This window comes from Dipodomys spectabilis, unplaced genomic scaffold, assembly GCF_019054845.1.
Source record: "Dipodomys spectabilis isolate Male_0828 unplaced genomic scaffold, ASM1905484v1 ptg000089l, whole genome shotgun sequence".
NCBI lineage: Eukaryota > Metazoa > Chordata > Mammalia > Rodentia > Heteromyidae > Dipodomys > Dipodomys spectabilis.
Genome location: NW_024870766.1, coordinates 12,084,863 through 12,108,354, shown reverse-complemented (window position 1 = coordinate 12,108,354; position 23,492 = coordinate 12,084,863). Strand labels below are relative to the sequence as shown.

Genomic DNA, 23,492 nt, shown 5'->3' with positions numbered 1-23,492 from the left:
GTTAAGAATTACAGTTCTGTTGGAATTGTTACTCTAGCAATTATAAGGACTACATAAACTAGCCTTTGGGAACATTCAAATACCTACATCATCAGAGTTTTTTGCTCTGATCCTCATACTAAGCAGTTACTACAGAGCTTAGTGTACTAATTAGATCCTAACAGCTAAACTGTTTCAAGAGTTAATCACCCAATTATACTGTAATTATAAATCTGTGATTACTCACAGTAGAGAAAAAAAACATGAATAACACATTAAAATGGCATCAGGAATATTACAACCACTTTATGACTTATCAGGTTTGGTTACATTCATTTGTAAAAGAATATATAAGTTAAAAAAGACTAAAGCAGGATTAAACATAATTATTTTTCTTTTATTGACTATCTGTATGCAATATGTACGTGTACAATATGTATGTTATACTCAGATGTTTATATACTTTCTCCAGAATTAATTCTTTCTCCAGAAAGAGAAAATGTACATATGTATTTTTAAAGTTTAGAACTTAGAGATACAAGGGAGAAAAAAAACTGCACTCATTACCTGATTTGACACCTCTGTTTATCACTTTTACAATAAAATAAAGAAATAAAGTAGTACCCACTCGAAAAAAAACAGTTTATTTTTCAGACCTATTAATTCTATACAGAGTCAAAGCATTATTTTTCACTTGACTGGCAACCTGATTGTTTCTTAAGAGAATCCAAAATTGTCTTCTATGACATATCAGTTTCATTGGTCTATCAATTCTATATAGACCTTAAACTTCACATTGGCCAAAACATTATATGTAATGCATATATAATGATAGTAGAGCAAATCTGTATGCAAAGTCTGATATCTATTCATTTGTTGTTGTAATATTTTTTTAATTCATTAGGTAGAACCTTCATACTTTTATTATCAAAATTCTTAAATCAAAGATTAGAGTCGAGCAGCACATGATCTTCCTTCTAAGGCCACATATATTAATACCCTTGGAAATGAGTAAGGCAAAAGGTAAGACAAAAACCATACAATTATTTGTAAGCATTAGAGAACAACAAAAATATTGAATGTTTATCCTGATATACTGCATTAGTCTTTGAGCAGAGAATTTAGGGACTGCTGTAATGTTATATTAAACATATTTAAACTCAGGTAGTAAGACTGAAGATGTGGGTCATTGGTAGATCATTTGGCTAGCATGTGGAAACCTCTATATTTCACCTCTACCTCTGGTAGAAAAGGAGGATTCCAGAAAGAAAAACAAAGAAAGAAGAGAGAAAAGGAAGAAGAGGGAGCGAAATCAAGAAGGAAGGAGTAAGGGAAAGAGAAACAAAGGGGAAGAAGAAGATGGGGAAAAAAGGAAAGAACAGGAAAGAGATTTCTTCATATATTCAGTAGTTAATTAAAATGTTAAAGCATATTAAAGCTGCAGTGTTGCATATTTTTTGGAGAAGAAATAGCATGAATTTGATAATATTTACATTATTTTCCTGGTATTTCTTCACAAATGTACTATGCATTTTTCAGTTTGCTTCTGGTTCTATTCAAGTACTGTTTACAACTAGTTTTCTTTTTTTTCTCACTTCTGTTTTCTAGTGTGTCACCACCAAGCTAGAAGATCTGAACAAAGAGCTCCAACTCTAACAAGCCTTCATGCATTCTGTAATAAAGGTCATTCTTCATAAAGTAAATTTTTCAAAAAGTAAAAAGCACTCTGTAGAACGGAACTATTATTCTCTTGAGTACTTAAAAGCAGTGGATTTGTTCTGGAGATGAAGGAAGGCAGGAAATGATTGTTTCTGAAAAGCTTCCACCTTGGAAATTCAGAATGGACTGCCATCTTTACAGCTCAGCATATTGTTTCCTGGCCAGGGCTACCTTAAAATAGAACATGGCTCAACATCAAGCTTTGCCTCTCCAGCTCTTTCTTGCCAACTCATGCTCTGTGATAGGAAAAAGTCCTTTGCTTATAAAAATCATTTCCTTTGACAAAAGAAGTCCTCAGTTATACATAAATGGAAATGTAGAAGGAAAAGGAATGTTGGGATTAGTCCAAAGCTGGAAACTTTCTTTCTTGATATTTTATGCTTATAGTTTTTCACAGTAATAGAACTAATATCAAAGTGGACGTTTCCCTATACTTCTTTATACAAAAGATAACTAGTATATGTCTGAGTCAAGCAGAAAAGGTCAGATAAGTTGATGTTCGGGGAATGAACCCCAAGATAAGTATTCAATTTTTTTTTCTTTCATGTAATTGTTTCTAACACATTTATAAGATGATTTCTATGTTGCTTTGTATGTCCCTCCCCCATGGTATAACCCCTACTTTCACTGTATTTGATGTTGGTATAATTTGTGGAGGGGAAGGGCAAAAACAAATCATTTAACTAGGGATACAGGTGGACCCATTGCAACAATGAGATGTACAAGTCATTATGTCAAAAAACGAACTTTACAACTTTGGTGGTGGGGGAAGGATCCAGTGGGGAGAGGTGGGGGGTGTATGGGAAGAGATGGGAAGGGGAAACAAAGAGGAGGCAACAATGCTTGATAAGAAATGTACTCATTATCTTGCCCATGTAATTGTAACTCCTCTGTATGGTATTTTCACAATAAAAAAATAAAATAAAATTTTAAAAAAGAAAGAAATGGAGCATAAAAAAAAGATGTTTAGGAATGGAAATATTGAGTACATTTCAATGCTGTATTAACTAATGCTGAAGGGATATTCACAGAAAACAATTATTAAGTCATTTCTCTTTAACAGAAGGTTAGCTAAAAAATGGTAGAGTGCTAGTCTTAAGAAAAAAAAAGTCTCAGGGACAGTGCCCAGGTCCTGAGTTTAAGACCCAGGACTGCCAAAACAAAAACAAAACAACAACAAAAAAGATACATTTTGCTAAACTGGCATAGTGAGATAAGGATTATAAATAATAAATTCCTCTAGTTAGCCTTCTCCTGCTCAGTCTGATACCCAAAGGAAATCTCATGATAACAACAAAATGAGCATGCTCCAGTGGCCTTGTTGCTGTTTTCCTCAAATTGAAGAATTGTCCATTGAAGGAATATTGAATATTATTTTCTTATTTTTAGAAAAGTTTGATGTTCTAAGAGAAAACAAAATACAATAGCACCTTTTTAACTTTTTAAAAGATTTTGTTAAACTACAATTTAAAAAAATGATGCATCATAATTTTTTAATTTATGGCTACTGTTTTCAATAGATATTTTTAGTATATAATATGACGCAGTTAGAATAGAGCCTGAACAAAGGCAATATACATTAGTGTATATTATACCAGATATAAATATATTACCAAAATATTTTAGAACCATAAAGACAAAATAGCAGTATCTATATGTGTAGGATGAAAGCAATTTATAATTTTGGTTATTGGCATATTTTCTTGTATTACAAATAAAATTATGTAAAATATAGTTTTATAAATGTAATAGAAACATATGATCAGCATGTGAACAAATGTAAAATAAACTACCTTGCACTTCTTAGTCACTTCCATTTGGTAGAGTTAAATCTAATTAAAATATGTTTGCCTATATTTGTGGTAATTCCATTAAATATAATACTTTTTGTCATGAAACTGCTTTGGTTGAGTTACTGAACATTCCTAACACACCCTCTTTCACTGGGTTTCAAAAACCTAGAACAATCCTTCTTTGTACCTTTGTAGAAATTGTACAATGATTATAACTTTTCTTACACTCATAATACCATAGCATCATTTTGGGGCAACAGAATGAGCCTTACTATCATCTGAGAAAACTCACCTAGAATAAGAACTATATTTTTTTTATAAAAAGACAATATAGGCTTCCAAATGATTCCCAAAATTCTTAAAAGAGATCAATAGCATATATCTTTTCTATTCTGACATATCTATCCTAGCATTTCAACAAGGCATTCTTTAAAATACCTGAAATAAAATTTCTTCCTTCCCATTCTAGCCTTCAAAAATATTTGGCTTTATTTCACATACCAGAGTCCTATGCTTATTATTATAAGAAAAAAAGACTACATTTCTTTGCAATTTTCTCATCAGCTGCTGCAATTGTATCTCAGAACAGTTTCTTACTCATGGCTTTACAACAGCAACAACAAAAAAGGTGGATTTCTCTGTACAGTTTCAGGTAAAGTCCAAGTCACAATGATTGCATCCATCTCTTAGAGGTCAGTGACACTGTCACAAGATGAAAAACACAGCTTTTTGTTCAGATTTTGTTGACTTTGGGATTATAAAAGCATGTAGGTGATGCTTGAGATATTTAGGAGACATTTAATAGGACCATTGTAAGAGGACTTAAAAGGCACTGCAGTAACACAGGATTCTCTGAGAACTAAATATTTCAATATACAGCTAGAGTGAACATTTTCTAAGATTAATGGAGAAATAAAGAACTGGCCTCATTTTGATGAGGCCAGTGAGTTAATGAACAAGAAGATAGAAAATCAGTAAAGATATAGATAATCATTAACTGACTAGACCTAATTGGAATTGAACAAATACTCTAAGCAATGAAAGCAGAATATATGTTCTCTTTATTCTGTCACTAACTATGCTTAAATAACTAACATGGTAAAAATTCTGTAGAGATTAATAACAGAACAATCTACAAAAATGCTCGAAGATTCATACAGTATCACACATAACCAACACATATCTAAATAGTCCATAGGAAATAGACAAGGTAACAAGTAAAAGAATAATAAATTAATTGCAATCTTAATGTATTTTGGCAGAATTTGTGGTGGGCTATTAAAGTGTATTATTGAGGAAAATGTATAACATGAATAGCTACAGTAGAAGCAATGTATAAAATTAATAACCCAAACTTCTACTCAAATAAGTGCTAAAATTAAGAACAAGTTTATCCTGAGGCAAGAAGAAATTAGGAATAAGGAAATTTTGAAAAAGTGAATGAAATGTTAGCTGGGCAAAAGTGCCTCACTCCTGTAATCCCAGCTGCTCAAGGAGGTTGAGAAATGAGGATGGCAGTTTGAAGCCAGTCCAGGCAGGAAAGTCAATAAGACTCTTATCTCCAATAAACTACTCAGAAAAGGCTGAAATTACACTGCAGTTCAAATGGAAGAATGCTAGCTTTGAGCCAAAGAAGCTCAGGGACATGACATAGGCCCTGAATTCAAGACCCAGGACAAGCATTAAATAAATAAATAAATAAATAAATGTTTAATGGGAAAAACTAACAATATCAAAAGCTGTTTATTTGAAGGTTGACAAAGTACATATATCTTTAAACAGACATAAGAAGTAAACAAAAGTTTTCAATACCAGAAACAAAATAAAACATTATTATAGATCCTAAAGACTAAGAAAAATAATGAAAAGTATGAATAATTTTGTTTAAATAACATTGAGTGTTTTAGATTAACAATCTGAATCACTAGATGAAAAAGTAATCTTTCTCTTTTCATGTGATTCACCACATTTTTATGTTTTTGGTTTTCGTTTTTTGTCGGTTGTGGGGCTTGAACTCTGGGCTTGGGTGCTGTCCTTGTGCTCTTCAGCTCAAGGCGAGCACTCTACTGCTTGAGCCACAGCACCACTGCTGGTTTTCTAGCGGTTTATTGGAGAAAAGAGTCTCACGAACTTTCCTGCCTGGGCTGGCTTTGAATGCCGATCCTCAGATCTCAGCCTCCTGAGTAGCTAGGATTACAGGCGTGAGCTACCAGCGCCTGGCTTACATTTTTAAATAGAGAATATTATACTTAATCCAGTAATCATGTTTTTAAATCAATTCACATGTAGATGATATCTTTATTTCTAATTCAGAAACTTTTTCTTCAGTTTTAGAAATAACTGACATAATGTTAACAAGCTATTATGTACTTATTCCTGAGTTTTTGACATTTTTTATTGTAAAAATACTGTACAGAGGAGTTACAGTTACATGAGCAAGGTTATGAGTACATTTCCTATCAAGCATTGTAGCCTCCTCGTTTTTCCCCTATGATCCCTTCCCTACCTCCTCCACAACTCCCCCTCCAGCCCACCAAAGTTGTAAAGATTGTTTTCAACATAGTGTCTTGTACATCTCATTGTTACAATGGGTTAACCTGTATCCCTATTTAAGCATTATTCCTGATTTTTTTTTTTTTTTTTGGTCCGGTTGTGGGGCCTGAACTCTGGGCCTGCGCGCTGTCCCTCAGCTCTTCAGCTCAAGGCTAGTGCTCTACCACTTGAGCCACAGCGCCACTTCTGGCTTTTTTCTTTTGGGTTATGTGGTGCTGAGGAATCGAACCCAGGACCTCAAGCATGCAAGGCAAGCGCTCTTCCACTGAGCCACCTTCCCAGCCCCATTATTCCTGATTTTAAATTACAATAAATGCTAGAATATTTACTGGATTAGAGCTAGATTTATTCAACTTTTTTTTCACTGATACATTAGCAAACAAAACAAGGTTGCCTTGAATACAAGCAAAGGTTACTTTTCCTAGATTCCAAAGTGGCTTTTGGAGAAAAAAATGACAATATTTTTGTTCCTACAAATTACTTTGCTCCTACAAATAATTCAAGTTAAAAAGCAGTAGCATGACATTTATATCCATTTGGAAAACTGACATAAAATGGGAATTATAATCATTAGAAAATACTAATAGAATTTGTAGTTTTCTTCACATGGAAGATTTGGGGAGCACAAATGAAACTAATTATTATCATCTGAGGTTCATTCTCACATAAGACTGATAGTCATCTGCTTGACCTTACTCTAGATCAGCATGGAAGTCAACTCTGTAAATCACTGTTTTGTAAACATTATCACCCCATCAATCTACCGCAAAAATACAGAATGGAATGTGGATGGAAGGAGAAACCTTATTTCACTCACCTTTATATTGACAGCAAAGCTTACATGGACAAAAGTAAGACAAGACAGAATAGATTCTTCTAAGGTTTCCCCCAGAATGACACAGGTAGAGAACCCAGTTATAGTAAGAGAAGATTTTAAGAATAAAATCAAGCAGGTAAATAATTCTGAGAATTCAAACATGTACAGAGATATCAAAAAGGGATACAATTGACCTCTGCCTAATAAAACTTGTGATTACTTGAATTTCCTCCAACGATCTTCTAATTCCTGAATTTTGATGGATATATAAGGTCAACTAAAGTAAATATCCATATGAGAAATATAAGGTAAATTAAGGAAGTAAATATCCATATGTGTTTAAATACATGTGCACTAATAAACCTGGTAATCAGTACATAATTCTATATTTTGATGTCAAGAGTAGGTCATTTTTGGAGAGAAATTAGTCACATAAGAAAATCATCTTGAATTGATGAATGAAATTTTGTACAATTTAGCAACAGTTTTTGCAAAAAGTGTGTGTGTATGTGTGTGTTGGGACAAAGTGTGTCCCTTTGCATTTTACTCAAAGCTGACATTTACCACTTGAGACATAGCTTTACATGTTTTACCTGTTTAAGTGGTTAGATAGGAGTCTCACAGATTTTGTTGCTCAGCTGACTTTGAACCACAATTCTAAAATCTTAACTCTCTGGGTATCCAGAGTCCAGCTAGATATCTTTCTCTTTACATCTTGTCTAGTACAGACTTCGTGAGTTTTTTTTTTTTTTGGGGGGGGTGGAAGGGAAGTCCGGTCGTGGGGCCTGAACTCTGGGCCTAGATGCTGTCCCTCAGCTCCTAAGCTCAAGGCTAGTGCTCTACCACATGAGCCACAGCGCCACTTCTGGCTTTTTTCTTTTTGCTTGTGGTACTGAGGAATCGAACCCAGGGCCTCAGGCATGCAAGGCAAGCACTCTACCACTGAGCCACCTTCCCAGCCCCAGACTTTGTGAGTTTTAAGAAGTTATTAATTTAGAATGAGTAGAATTTTATTTTAATTCATCTACTTCTTTTTTATAAATTTGTAATTATTTTATTTATTTTTATTGTTACTGTAAAGGTGATGTACAGAAGGGTTACAGTTACATAAGTCAAGTAATGAGTTAATTTCTTTTTGAACAGTGTCACCTCTTCTCTTGCTTTTTCCCAGTTTTTTCCCTTTAAAACAGTATTTTAGTGATCTCTGACTTCTAAAATTATTTGTCAGTCATATGCTTGAAAAGAACACTATGTCAAAAATTGAAGACCACAGTCTATAAATGGAAGTGGATCTTATTCTGCAAGGATCTGTATTGGGTTTGGGATTAAAAGCATCTAAAATATTAGACATACAACATTTGAAAAGGTCATTGTAACTCCCACTCCCAGTGAAACACAGCAGTCACTGAACACAGTGAGAAAAATTGATTCTAAAGATTAATCTGAGTTTTCTTCTGCGAAATATAATTTCAACTGTCTTTTCAAATATAAACGTACTGAATTACTTTTAGTAACTCATTTGGTAATATTTATATAAAAGATTTGGAAAACAGTAACATTCCTGATATACTGTACTTATAAACTTCCATGTTGCATATAAATGCCTTTGTACAACTACTTAAAGATAATAAAATTAGAATTAAAAATAAGTTTGGGGATAGTTTGGATTCATAGAAGAACTTGTTTAATGTCTAATCTTTAGACCATCCCATCTCCCTTCATACTAGAAGTAATGTAGAAAACAGGAAATTATACATTCTTAATGCCTTTTTTGTTTGTTTGTTTTGGTTAGTTGTGGGGTTTGAATTCTGGGCCTGGCCACTGTCCCTGAGCTCTTCAGCTCAAGGTGAGCATTCTACCACTTCTGCCACTTCCAGTTTTCTGGTGGTTAATTGGAGAGAAGAGTCTCATGGACTTTCCTTCCCAGGCTGGTTTTGAACCTTGATCCTCAGATCTCAGCCTAATGAGTACGTAGGACTACAGGGGTGAGCCACCAGCACCCAGTTTCTCAATGCCTTATTTGTTATTTTTTCTTTTTTTCTGTCAGTCATGGAGCTTGTACTCTGGGCCTGGGCACTGACTTTCCTGCCCGGGGAGGCTTTGAACTATAATCCTCAGATCTCAGCCTCCTGAGTAGCTAGGATTACAGGCATGAGCCACTAGCACCTGGCTATTTTTATTTTCTTTAAGTACTTCTACAAAGGAGTTACTATTCAAACCTCAGTTTATGAGTACAATGCATCTTGACTGATCTCACCTCCTTTATTATTCTCCCTCTAGCTCCCAACACAAACCCTTCTGTCAGTTTTCTTAATTCATAGATATCCTGATATAAACTGAATTTTATGACTGTGTTCTCACCACTTCCTCTCTTAATCATTTATATACCCCCTTCCCTTTCTCCCTATCCTTCACCTTTTAAGTAACAGCCTAGTATTTATTTTGTTTGACTGTGAATTAGTCTTTCTAAGGAACTACACCATTTCAAGCCTCCCCTTAAAATACTACATTTTGGTTAACATTGTTAGTCTTATTTGATGAAATATTTCTTGGTTCTCAATATGGGAGAAAAGCGGGGGCAGTATATAAGATGTTTTACTAACTCCTAAAAGAAAAAAGACATTTCTAAGGGTGCTTTCTGCTCCTTCCATCACAACCTAACTACAGACCTACGTATGGTGTTAGGGGGAATTTAGCTTGTACACTAAAGAAGCAATTAGAAGCTCACATGCTGTAAATTCTAAATATGGTTCCTTCAGTGCTTGTGATGACCTTGGAGAAGCACTTGGTAACTTAAAAACAAAGAAAAGTAAGATAGCCCTTGGACTGATAAGTGCCAGTCATGGTGCTATTTGAAACTGAAGATAACCAAGAATTTCAGGGACATGGGAATGTCTGAAAGAATAGTCTATCAAAGGAAAGTAAAAACATGTCCATGACAACTGAATTTCCTACAGAGAAGAAAAAAATGCAATAAAAATATCCATGTTCCTGAATGGCAAGGTACTTCTCTTTCCCTTCTTTTTTCATCTGTCCAGTTAACATGGATTGTTTGACTCACCAAAATAATCTACCTATAAGTATGAGATCCATACTTGAAAGTTCATGCACAAGACAAGGTGTTGGTGGCTCATGCATGAAATACTAGCTACTGAGAAGGCTGAGTGAGATATGAGGACCATAGTCCAAAGCAAGCCTAGGCAGAAAACCTGTGAGAATCTTATTTCCAATTAACTAACATAGAGCCAGAAGTAGAACTGTGGTTCATCTGGTAGAGTGGAGCTAGCCTTGAGTGTAGAAAAAGTCAAGGAAGAGCATGAGGCCCTAAGTTCAAGCCCCAGAACTGACACAAAGAGACAAAAGAAAAGAAAGTCTATGCACATATTTGGTTAACTATTCTTTCAGAGGATATTATATCTTTAATGTATATAACAAGTTGAAATTGCATCCTTTCCTCTAAGCTTTTGAAGGCAACATCTGTAAATAATAATAATAGTGATCATAATAAACATATTTACAACTATTCTTGCAGGTACTTTTCAAATTATTAGAATAGTACACCAACCATAGGAAGCCCTGGAGAAAAATTAGAAGAAACACCATTAGAACACCCACCAGAGTAAAGTTTTGAAGCTAATGTATCTAATTTGTTGGGAGAAAGTCTTAGTAAGTTAAACGTATTTTATCCTATAGTATTGTTCTACTAATGAGGGCTGGCAGAAGAGGGTGTTTCTTCTTATAACCAAGAGACCAGACAGAGTTTTTCATTATCTCTCCAAGAATATACATATAGACAGAGAAGGAACTTAAAGGAGAAACAAAAGGCAGTATGTACTTCAAACATTTGCATAAACATTATCTCGAGAGGCTTTCATCTACTAACCCATTATTTGCAATAGCTGTCATCCCAAAAGCACCACAGTAATGCTTTTCATGTTCATCCTCAGCAAGATTCAGTCTTTCATTGACTAATTTATGATCTTGATAAAGTGAAACCAAATAAGACTGCAGATAACATTTTCCCAGAATTTTCTTTTTCAAACTCTCTTACCATCAAATGTTAAGTAAACTCTTGCTTGGGGCTGAGAAGATCCTTTTACACAGATAGAACAAACGAGTACTCCAACCAACATGAAAATTGCCTGGAATGCCATTTCTTCAGCTTTGGAAGTCAATATCCAAGGGAAAATACCTTTAAGGGAGAGATAACAAGTTTGTGATATCTCATTTCACAGTCTAGGAGTACAAAAACACAGTGATCTAGACAGAACTATCTATTCACAAAAGTTACAGCTGAAATTCTTCAGAGATGTAAACAGTAGGAGGTGCTGTGACTTAGTATCTCACATGTGAAAAGACTGATTTATTTGGGTCTGCAAATCTCCACAACCAAAGGGCTGTTTCATCTTCCACCAAAATATTGCTAATATGGAAGCAGAGTAACAGCGAGTTGAAGTGTGTTGATTCCCAAAGGAGAAGCCAGTCTTTAACTGAGATCTCTAAAATTCTATTCCATTAAAAAGACTTGAGAGAGGTGCCAGTAGGGAGGAGTGCTCCCTCCTCAAGGCATGAATAGAGAAATCCCACACATGCTTTCATGTGTGCCCATTTGCTTCCATAATTATTAACTCTTTGGGAGCACTTGTCTCTGAGATTTTTTTCTATACATAAATCTGTGCACTCAATCTTAGATTAGTAAAATCATTTAAATTAGCTATGTGGCAATTTATTCTGGTGACCAGGCAGCTGTTCAATGATGTGGATGAGGTAACCATGGACTCCTGCCAAATTCAAACCACTGAGCTTAGTGGTGAGTAAGCCAGTGAGTCTTGAATCCCACCAGTGCATATTTTAAATAAATCAACCGGAAAGTGGGCTGTCAAAATTCCAATAGATACATCAAAGAGACAAGTATGGATCTTTAAAATAGTATGCATAAAATTCATACATGCTATTAACTAATGTCGGATACCCAGGAAGAGCGAGTGACATGCTAAGGTGAACCACAAGCATGGGAGGAGGAGGGGAGAGCAGGGGGAGACAACACTAGGCAAAATAAGCTCACAACCATAGGAGAAATCCCATCATTTTTACAATTATACAGCAATTATGTAGTAAAATGCTGTTAGAATGTAATCTAGAAATGTTCTTTTACAGGTAGCAATACTTATCTCCAATATAATGTGCTTTTTAATTGAAATGATATCATAGATTCTATTCAATGAACAAGTGTCATTAAACACTGAAGACTGTTTCATTGATAAAGAGGAAAAGAGCAATTAGCCCAAACATTCAATCTGCAACAACAATTCTAAATTGCTTTCACAGGTTCTTCAAAGGCTATGTGATTTAAGGAAGAAACATTATTGCTTCTTTGACCACACAGAGGGAGGAAACCCTAGAAGTATTTGTGTTGGTAATTTTCAAAAGAAACAGTTTCTTCCTGCTTCTACAACCTCTTCACCCTGTCATCCCTAAATTCCCTTAGAAGAAAATTGATTTTTATGGGTGACTTTCTCTTAGTAATTTGCCCCTTCGATTTATTGACTTTATAGTTAGTGCCAAGGAAAAATAAACAAAAATAAAACCTATTAATATGTCCCACACCAGTCTGTTTGTTAGACATACTGGTAATAGTTCCATGTGTTTCATATGTAGCAATTACCTAAATCTAATCAGATATATCCCCTAGGGGTACATAGAATAAATTGCAAAGAAGAATATTGTAGATGAAATAAACTAGTCTCCAGAACAAGCTGATTTCAACCATGCCTAGCACTGAAAGGTGAAAGCCAAGTGTCTAGCTTTCCTATCCTCCACCTCGCTTCCCCCCTCCCCCCCCCCCCCCACCCCACAACCAAAGTACCTTACAGAGTCTTCCTTGTAACTCGCAGTGCAGTTAGAAGTGCTGCCTGGTGTTACCTGCTGCTGATTGAAAACTAATGATAAATAAGGATCTTGGATTTCCCTTGATCCCGTTTTGCTTTAGAGAGCTTAGGAATAACTCCCAACTTTCAACTCTCCGCAGGTGTCACAGTTTAAAGAAACAATTCCAGCCAGCCAGGCCGGCAGCAGCACCAAGAATGCTTTCCCGACAAACCGCGTGGGTTCTTAAGAAAATGCCCAGACTGTAGTAGTACACGGATGTATAGAAAGTCAATCCATACACCCTAAAGTTCTATCTGGCTGTGTTTATAAGGCTGAAAATAACGAATCCAGCTTACCGAGGTTGGAAGAGATCAGCGCAGACAAGTCATCGATGTGCTACCAGGTTGGATACCCCAATCTGAGTCCTTTTCCACAGATCTTAATTCTTAGTGCGTCTCCAATAGTGCGATTCTTTCTTCTTGATCCCCTGACTTTCTTTGTAAAGGAATTCTCAGCGCCGCAGTGCCGTGGCACCCGGAGCCCTTCCCCGCGTCGTTCAATCGGGCACCTCGGAGTGAATGGAAAGTGGCCGGGCAGGCGCGGGGGGTGAGCGCACGGGTGTCCGATTACAGCGACGCGGCGTGCGGCTGGAGCTGCCCCGGCGCACCGCCCAGCCGGCTAGCAGCGCCCGCCCAGCGCACCCCACCCGGCCGCATCCCGAGGCAGCGAGGAGGCCCCACCCAGAGCGCGCGCGGGCCAAAGGGTGGCGGGGAGCCTAGAGCCACGAGGGCGGACCGGGCTGCCCCAGAGATGCGGGAATGCGCTTCAGTGGGGCCGGGAACCTGCTCTGCCTCCACGCGCTTCCTTGGTCCACCCGCGCTGTGACCGAACAACTTGCAAGTGTGCGCTCCTAGGTTTTGTGTTATCCGCCGTTCTTGAAAAAGCACACAGGCTTTAAATATCAAAGTGCAAAGCAGTTGTTTCTCTTTTTTCTTTTTAATTTTTGCAAGAGATGAATCCCTGCCTCCTTTTAAGGCAAAGAGTTGCGTTTTGTTAAGGACGTGAGCAAATTGTCTAAAGTCAGGCGAGGTAAACCTACACTCTGGTCTCAGAAACTGAACCTTTTTTTTTTTTTTAATGGACCTACTACTGTGTTTCCTTAATGTTCTAATGGCAACAATTATTTAGACCTCTCCACATTGAATCATGCACAGTACCTTCTCTCCCCAAAACATAATTACAAGACATTATTTCATAATTTTATTGAGGAATGCTGTTCGGAAATTATGCCCCCCAAAATCGTGGCTTACAGAACTAGTCATTAGGAATGTGTTTCCAGCTTTATTTTCAGGTATATTCTCTGTTCAGCTCTGGAAATGATTTTGATGTTAAGTGAAAAGTATTTTCCCCAACCACAATGAAGTAAATGTTTGAACACAGAGAGAAAAGAGCTTTGCTTCATGAGAGAGGGGAAGAGCTTCTTTAAAATCACTGTAAGCTACAGCCCAGTAGATGTCACTGTGTGGAGGAAAGTTGAGTTTAATTCGCCCACCTTGCACCTTACAATTTTCTTTACAACACGAAGCAGAATTGCTAAGTTCCTACAAATTGTATCACAGAAAACAAAACCGAGAGTAGAATTACAGCTCAGTGACACAACTGAATGAAATGTTGGTTGGGAGGGTCAGGCAATTTGTAAACAGCTAACATGTGTCTAGACACAGCCTCTTATGTCCACTAGTCTCGGTGACTCTTGTTGTATACTTAAGAAATGAGGGGATTAAGTCAAATAGGAATGGCAATTTGGGTTCATGCTTTATGGCAATATTCACCTTATTGTGATGCTCTCAAACTGAACTTGCAGTCTGTGTGTGTGTGTGGGGGGGTGTGTGTGCACATGCATTGTGCACATGCTAATATTAGGACTTGAACTTAGGGTTTTGAACTCTTACTTGGCTTTTTGCCCTCTTGCTCTACCACTTGAGCCACACCTCCACTTCCAGATTTTTGCTGGCTAATTGGAGATAAGCTTCTGGACTGGCTTAGAACCTGGAATGGTAGTTTTCAATCCTGAGTAGCTAGGATGAGTTACTAGGCCAGCCAAATTTACAGCATCTCTGAGATTACCTGAATCCAAATACAAAATAGGCAAGGGGTTTTGCTAGGTATTTTTGAAAAGAATAGATATGATTAACAGACAGAAAATGTCCCCATCACTAACTATTATAATCATAGTGTACTAACCATGGCAATTACCGAAAAGACAAAGCTAAGTCTTGGACAAGATGTATAGACTACTAAGTGACAACCAGTAGGGGAAACTGTGAAAGTCCCTTTAACTACTGAACACAGGATTACTATTTAACCCCATAATGGCACTTGTTTATTTCCCTTCAAGGTTTGAAATCAGTATGTAGAGGAGATGTTTTGAATTCCCTTAATTGATTGAGCAATCAGCCTAAAAGTCAATCACAGCTATGGAGACTGGTAAAGAAAATCTGGTGCATATGTATGTGCATAAAGTTATATATACTTCATATAAGGAATGCTATATTGTGTGATTCTCCTATATAATACAAGACAAAGAAATAATTAAGAATACCTCTCATTTATACAAACATGAGTGGGACCAGATGTCATGCTAAGTGAAATAGGCTTAAAAACAACAGACAAATATCACAGGTTCTCACATACCTGTACAATCTAAGACATCTGAACTCAGTGAAACAGAAAGCAGAATGGTGGTGGCAGCCTCTGAGGGGACAAGAGAAATAAGGATGAAAGGGTGAAGCGTGAAGAATATATTTGATTTTTGCTTTAAGATCAGTTTTATTGTATGGTGAATATAGCTAAAAACTGAGCTCTGAATATTTCAGTATCATTAAGAAAATAATGTTTCATCACAAAAAGATTTGAAGCAATGGTTATGTTAATTAGGTTTATTTAATATTTCTAACTATATTCAAAATTGGAGCGTGCATTGTTTCCATAAATATATGCAATCCTAGTTAGTGAATATATAATTTAATAAAGCATTCATTTAAACGTTTAAAAAATTAAGAGTGCAAAAACAATATCCTAGCAAGGCACTGGTGGCTCTTACCTATAAGCTATTCAGGAGGTAGCAATTAGGAGAATCATGGTTTGCGGCCTGTCTGGACATAAAGTTTCTCAGCTAAGAAGACATGCTGGGCATGGTGGCATGTGTTTGATATCCCAGCCATAGCAAGAAATGTAAATAGGAGGATTGTGGTTCAATCCAGCCCAGACAAAAAGTAAGCCCCTATCTCAAAAATATTTATAGTATAAAGAGCTAGAGGTGTGGGCCAAGTAAAAGAAACACCTGTCTAGCAAGAGCAAAGCCCTAATTTCAACCTCCAGTACCTCTAAAATAATAAAAACAAAAATATTCCATGGGCATTGTTATCCTTAAACTTGTATGTGTTTTGAAAGAAATGTCCAATTCAGTAGGTGTGTTTCATAAAAAAAAATATAGTAAGTTATGCTGTTTTTTATGATTAGTGAATACAATGTGGAGCAGATCCTTGACATAAGTTTGTAAATAGATTTTACTCAAAAAACATTTGACAGTACTAAGATACAAATATATATGTAAATGAGCAATATGCTTACTTTTCTGGAATTCTAAAATATATAAAGGTCTTTGGTATGTACTAATATTTTGTTATCTTCCCACAAATAACTGACTTGAGAATGAATCAGGACAGAAGATAACAGTGATAAAATTCTTCATAAAATTGCAGATCCCTAGAAATAGATTAATCCACAGATTCATGCAAGGTAGGTGTTGTTTACACATTTATTTTTACGTTCTAGGGAACCACGATAAAGAAATACAAGATGAATAAGAATCTAATGACACATTTACAAGGGAATGCAATTCCAAACTAGGTTTCTCCAAACTCAGAGAATGTATCCATTCTTTAACAAATACTTTCAAAGTTTTGTAGACTATGACAAATACCTGAGTTGTAATCTGTCTGTGATTCCCTCTCTGAGCTGAAATTTCCTCTACCTTGTCTTTCAGTATGCTTCTGGGAGTGAAAGATGTTTGCTTAGTCCACACCTCAAAATGACTCATGCAGTACTGATACTCATTAGCCAAGAAAGATCCAAGCCCAAGGGCACAATCAGTGCTCCTGCTTACCTAAAGGAAGGCTGCAGAGTGAAATTTTAGGAGCGGCATTAGTTGACTCTCAAGAGTTTACCTCTGTACCATTGCCTCATACTGCTTAGGAGTCTGACACCCCTTAACAGAGCAAAACTCATGAGAGACATCAATGGTCAGTACCTCTTCTTCGGGTTCTTTGTACAGGAACGAATTGAGGAAGCTGGCTGAGAAAAGGGCCAGTCAATAAACCCAGAGGAGCAATGACACAACTAAATATAGAGGACACAATTTTCAAAACATTTTCTCATTGGGATGCCTTGGGAAAGCATCTACAGTAGAATACAAAGGTGCACAGTACCTCCAGCACATTTGTACTTTCAGTGGTTACTCAATTTGTCTACATCCCCCTTACTTCTTGAGTTATTTTAGCACCTCTGAGACCAAGTTGGCCAAGCAGGTCTGGTATATAAACCAGTATGTGGAATTGCTTGATGATGGATTTATTATTGCTCCTGTTGAAATAATTTCTTATCTTTGAACAGGATGATTGTATCTCTGTTTTTATTCGAAGAATGTATCTCTATTGTTAGTCTTAATCCATTCCTAACCTATTTCCCAAACTTTTGACCTTCTCTATTGCTGTATCTTAAACCCTATGTTTCTCAAATTATAGTATCTATAAGCCATTAAAAAACATAAGTTACTGACTGGTTGTATTTTATTTTTATTTTTTTTTTCTGCTGATTTTGGGGCTTGGACTCTGGGACTGGGCACTGTCCCTGAGCTTTTCAGCACAAGGCCAGTGCTCTATGATTTGAGCCACAGTGCCATTTCCCTGACTGATTTTTTTTTTTTTAGGGACAGTTGCCAGAATATTTATTATTTTCCCTTTTATATTTTATTATTTTATTTATTATTATAAATAATAAATAATGTGTATTATTTATTATTTACAACTTTGTAATTTGAAATAAATTTATTCTAAATTTCAAAGCTTAAGTTTTCAATATTCCTTTAAACATCTCAAATATAGTAATACACAATGGTGTTCAACCAAGAGCAAATTGCTTCTAATATTAGTACATTGCACACTATTTCATTTGTAAAACAGAAGAGTGAGGGGAGCCTGTTACTGGTTTTGCTTCTTTACTGTAAACTTACAGGTGTCTGATGACAGTTGTAGATGTTGGCTATGAGGATGCACATGTACGCCTCCATCTCTGGAGTGAAATATACATTGTCTTGCTCTTGTTAGAGTGTTCTTCAAGAGTGGCTAAGTATCCCACAGCCTCTTAATTCATAATGTTCCTTATTTGAATATGCACACCAACACTACCAGTCAGAATGCTTTAAGAAAAGTAGCAGCTTTTGTGGGTCTATTTTATGCAAAGCCCTTCCTCCTCACATGGGAGTAGAAAGCCCTTTTCCACATCTATTCTCCAGAAGAGCCATGAGAGACCCACCTCGAAGTGCCTCTGATGGTCAGGTGTGTGTAATGAGGCTCAGAAATGATAATTAACTGATGGATTAGTTAAGGTAAAACTGTTGTGGCTAATTAACTCCCATCTGTAGCCCTTCAGTGTGGTAAAAGGCACTTTCCACATAGTCTTCACATTTTACTGTTTTCTACTCTTCTTAAGCTTTAAATGGGTGACTAAAATGATTATTGAATCACATAAAGAGCGACTTCCTTATCTGAGCCCACATATTTTCACAATGCAAAGCACCTGACAATCTCCATTGTATTCTTTATCAATCATTCCTGAGCATAGATAATACTGTGTAGGAAAAGTAGCAATCACTTTACCTATGTGACTGGCACTGTTTTTTAGTCAGGAAGTTAATGCTTTGATATGCCAAGTAACACAATTATATAGAAGGATAATTTTCATTTTGAAACAAGAGTAATAAAATTTAAGGCATAAGACTCTTGGGACACATTTTTGTAAAACTTTTCTAATAGTAAAGAAAGGAAAAGTAAAGTAATGCTGATATCCATTTCCCTGGGGTTACTAAACCTTAGACCAGAATTACACCAGAAGGGCTATTGTGATTTAAAGAGAAGGCAATACCAATAAACATTTTAAAAGATTATTTCTTTTAAATTCATGTAATAGTCATTAAAAGAAGAGAAAACTATATCAACTATACTAACAAGAAATCTGGGGAAACTTCTCCCTCTTTGGCCCATAAGGCAAAAAATTTAGGTCTGCCTATCTCAGTTATTAATATATGCTCCTCTTTCTCCTATGCCTTTGTGCATCTACCTATTAAAATAAATCCAGTAAATAAGAGAATTAAAATGTATTTTTGAAAGTTGTTTATTTTTCTTTTTGTTGTATACTTACCACAGTTTCTCAGACCTGTACAATAAATGCAGATATTGTATCTTTACTATGAGATTTGGCCAAGTTGAGAGCAAGATTAGTGTCTAATTCTTTCTTACACTTTGAAATGCATACAATTGAAATGATGGTCATAGCACACAATATGAAAGGGAGTTCAAGGACAGTAAGTAGAAGGGATGTGGTAATCAATAATATATTGACCAAGTAAAAGACCACACAAGTATAATACAAAATCTTCTAAATTATTCCCTTAACCATACAAGTACATTTATCATTATGCAAATTGACCCTTCAGATGTCTAGTTTGTTAATTAGGAATTTATAATGAATGGAATCCAGAAACAATTTTCACAATGTATTGAAGCCTAAGTAATATGAAGTTTATCACTATAAAGGAAGGTCATGTTGTACATTACTGGTACCTGCTCTGCAAAGTGACAAATATGGATTCCAAAAAATCTGTTCATTTACTGAAAGGCAATGTTTCTTTTTTTAAGAATGGATAATGCATTCCCTTCTATTGCCTGGTCTGGATTAATTCCTTACTCCTTCTCACTCATTCTTTCTGCCAACTTAAGTTTGCTGTGCATCCAGTGTCTTTCCTTGATGAAACCATGCCTCTTAACAGTTCTGTGGCTTTACTTGATTGTTTTCTCTCTCCATGTCACCCCATGGCAAAGATTTTCTTATTCATCAAGACTTTCCCTGAGAAATTAAAGCAGAACAAAGGAAGTAGAAGAATCTACCATGCTCCTAGATTGGGAGAAATAACATCATGAAAATGGCAATACTATCAAAGGCTATCTACAAATTCAATGTAATATCTATCAATATCTCAACCTCATTCTTTAAGGAAATAGAAGAAGCAATCCAAAAATTCATATGGAACAATAAAAGACCCTGAATAGCTAAAATAATCCTTAGCAGAAAGAACAGTGCTGGAGGAATATCAATAACAAACTTCAAACTTTACTACAAAGCTGTAGTAATCAAAACAGCTTGGTACTGGCACAAGAACAGACATGAGGACCAATGGAATAGAACTAAACACTCAGAAATGAACCCACAGACCTCTAGCCACTTAATCTTTGATCAGAGAGCTAAAAATATAGAATGGAAGAAACACAGCCTCTTTAGTAAAGGGTGCTGGCAAAATTAGTTAAACACCTGCAGAAAACTAAAGCTAGATCCTTATATATCACTCTGCACCAGAACCAATTCCAAGTGGATGAAAGACCTCAAAGTCAAAGCAGATACCCTGAAAACATTACAGGAAGGAATAGGAGAAACTCTAGGGCTACTTGGCACAGATCAAAATTTTCTTAATAAAGACTCAGAAACACAACAAATCAAAGAAAGCTTGAACAAATGTGATTGCATGAAACTGCAGAGCTTCTGCATGACAAAGACCACAGCAAGGGAGATCAATAGAAAGCTCATGGACTGGGAGAAGATCATCACTAGCCATACAATGAACAAGGGCCTCATATCTAAAATATACTTAGAACTCAAAAAATTAAATCCCCCAACAACAAGTCCTCAAAGAAACAACCAGCTGATTAATAAGTGGGCTAAAGCCTTAAAAGAGAGACTTCTCTGAAGAGGAAATAAGAATGGCCAATAGACAGATGAAGAAATGCTCAACTTTTTTGGCCATAAAAGAAATGCAAATCAAAACAACATTGAGATTACATCTCACCCCCCCCCCCCCATTAGAATGGATATAGTCAAGAAATCTAATAACAACAGATTCTGGGGAGATATGGCCAAATGGGAACCCTACTGCATTGTTGGTGGGAGTTTAAACTTGTTCAATCACTTTGGAAAGCAGTATGGAGGTTCCTCAAAAGACTATACATAGAGTTCCCCTATACCCAGCAATCCCACTTTTAGGCATTTACCCAAATAACCACAAACAAGGACATACTAAAGCTGCTAGCACAATTAAGTTTATCACAGCGTTATTCACCATACCTAAGATATGGAACCAACCCAGATGCCCCTCAGTAGATGAATGGATCAAGAAAATGTGGTATACATATATGCAATGGAATTTTATGCCTCCATCAGAAAGAATGATACAGCCCTATTTGTTAGGAAATGGAAAGACTTGGAAAAAATTATATTAAGTGAAGTAAGCCAGACTCAAAGAAACAGAGATCCCATGGTTTCCCTTATCTGCAATAACTAGTATATGTCTAGAACAAACAGAAGAGGTATGTACATATGACCATATAACCTGATGCTAAGCGAAATGAATCCCAAAATAGGGACACAAGAGATTTTATCTTTCTTGTTGTTCTTTTTAATATACTTATAATGTACTATGTGATTTTTTTTTGTTTCTTTGTATGATCTTCTCCCATGGTACAACCCTGTTGTCACTGTATTTGATTCCGGTATCCTGCATCTTGTATATACACTTTTTTTTTTTTTTTTTTTTTTTTTTACACTTTTCTAATTGGGATAGTGGAAGAGAAATAACAAAATGCTGAAACACAGATACAAGTTGATCCATTGTAACAATAGATGCACAAGACACTATGTTACAACTTTGGGGGAGGGGTAAAAAGAGGAGCTGGGGATGTGGGGAGGGCAGGGATGCTAGGAGAAAAACAAAGGAGCCGGTAACAATGCTCAACAGGAAATGGATTCATTACCTTGCTCATGTAACTGTAACCCCTTTGTACAGTTTCTTTACAATAAAAATATAATTTTTAAAAAAGATTCTCCTTGAATATATCCTACATGCATCATCCTTTTGCATAGCCGGAAGCATAATTGAAGTACAAAATGTTATATGAGAGTTACAACTTTATTAGTTCAATGTCAGGAGATTTTTTCCTCCCTTCAATCTTCAAATATTTACTGCCTCTATATTTTGGTAGTTGATTGATTTATTTTGTTTTATTTTTATTTACAAAATGTAAAGTAAAACAACCACCTTTAGCTTCGCTGTTTAATTAAATAATATAATGTATATTCACAGGATAAACATTAACAGACACAATTACCTCTATACGCTATACGTAGCTTACTTTGTCCCTTAGCTATATCATTTGATGTTATAATTATGTGAAAACTTCACTTTTTACTCTCAACACTTCCAGAGAAGGACAAAAATCTTGTATATTTTTGTTCAGGAGTACAGGCAAGTCTTGTCAGGTAATACATGCTAGTTAGATGGTTCTTAAAATTATGAGATTTTTCCTTATAGGACCCTGCACCAGAATCAACTCCAAGTAGATCAAAGACCTGGGAATTAAAACAGACACTCTGAAAACATTACAGAATGGAACAGGAGAAACCCTAGGTCTCCTTGGCACAGACTGAAATTTTCTTAATAGAGACCCAGAAACACAACAAATCAAAGAAAGGTTGGACAAATGGGATTGCATAAAATTGCAGAGCTTCTGCATGGCAAAGGACATAGCTAGCAAGATCAATAGAAAGCCCATGGATTGGGAGAAGATCTTCACTAGCCATAAATAGAGAAGGGTCTCGTATCTAAAATGTACTTGGAACTCAAAAAATTAAATCCCCCAACAACAAATCCTCAAAGAAACAACTGACCAATAAATAAGTGGGCTAAAGACTTAAAGAGAAACTTCTCTGAAGAGGAAAGAAGGATGGCCAATAGATACATGAAGAAATGCTTAACCTCCCTAGCCATAAAAGAAATGCAAATCAAAACAACATTAAGATACCACCTCACCCCAGCTAGAATGGCTATAATCAAGAACTCTAGTAACAACAGATGCTGGAGGGGATGTGGACAGAAGGGAACCTTACTGCATTGTTGGTGGGAGTATAAACTTGTTCAACCACTTTGTCAAGTAGAATGGAGGTTCCTCAAAAGATTCCACATAGAGCTCCCCTATGACCCAGTAATCCCACTTTTGGGCATTTACCCAAATGATCACAAACAAGATCATACTAAAGCTACCAGCACAACCATGTTTATTGCAGCATTATTTACCATAGCTAAGATATGGAACCAACCCAGATGCCCCTCAGTAGATGAATGGATCAAGAAAATGTGGTATATATACACAATGGAATTCTATGCCTCCATCAGAAAGAATGACATTGCCCCATTTGTTAGGAAATGGAAAGGCTTGGAAAAAATTATATTAAATGAAGTAAGCCAGGCTGAAAGAAACATAGGTCCCATGGTTTCCCTTATTAACAATTACTAGTATATGTTTGAGACAAGCAGAAAAGGTCAGATAAGTTGATGTTAGGTGAAATGACCCCCAAGGTAAGTATTCAAATGTTTTTTT

At 36.1% G+C, this 23,492-nt stretch overlaps 1 protein-coding gene across 1 annotated transcript in view; it reads right to left on the bottom strand.

Moving 5' to 3' along the window:
* The window catches only part of Sema3c (semaphorin 3C), a 138,507-nt gene extending 125,166 nt beyond the window's left edge, over positions 1-13,341 (bottom strand). Inside the window, exons 1-2 of the mRNA XM_042684770.1 lie at positions 13,086-13,341; positions 10,913-11,053 (exon numbers count right to left, since the gene is read on the bottom strand). Of these exons, the coding sequence (XP_042540704.1) occupies positions 10,913-11,015 (103 nt within the window). The 5' untranslated portion in view covers positions 11,016-11,053; positions 13,086-13,341. The remainder of the gene's footprint in view (positions 1-10,912; positions 11,054-13,085) is intronic.
* Between the last annotated feature and the right edge of the window lie 10,151 nt (positions 13,342-23,492).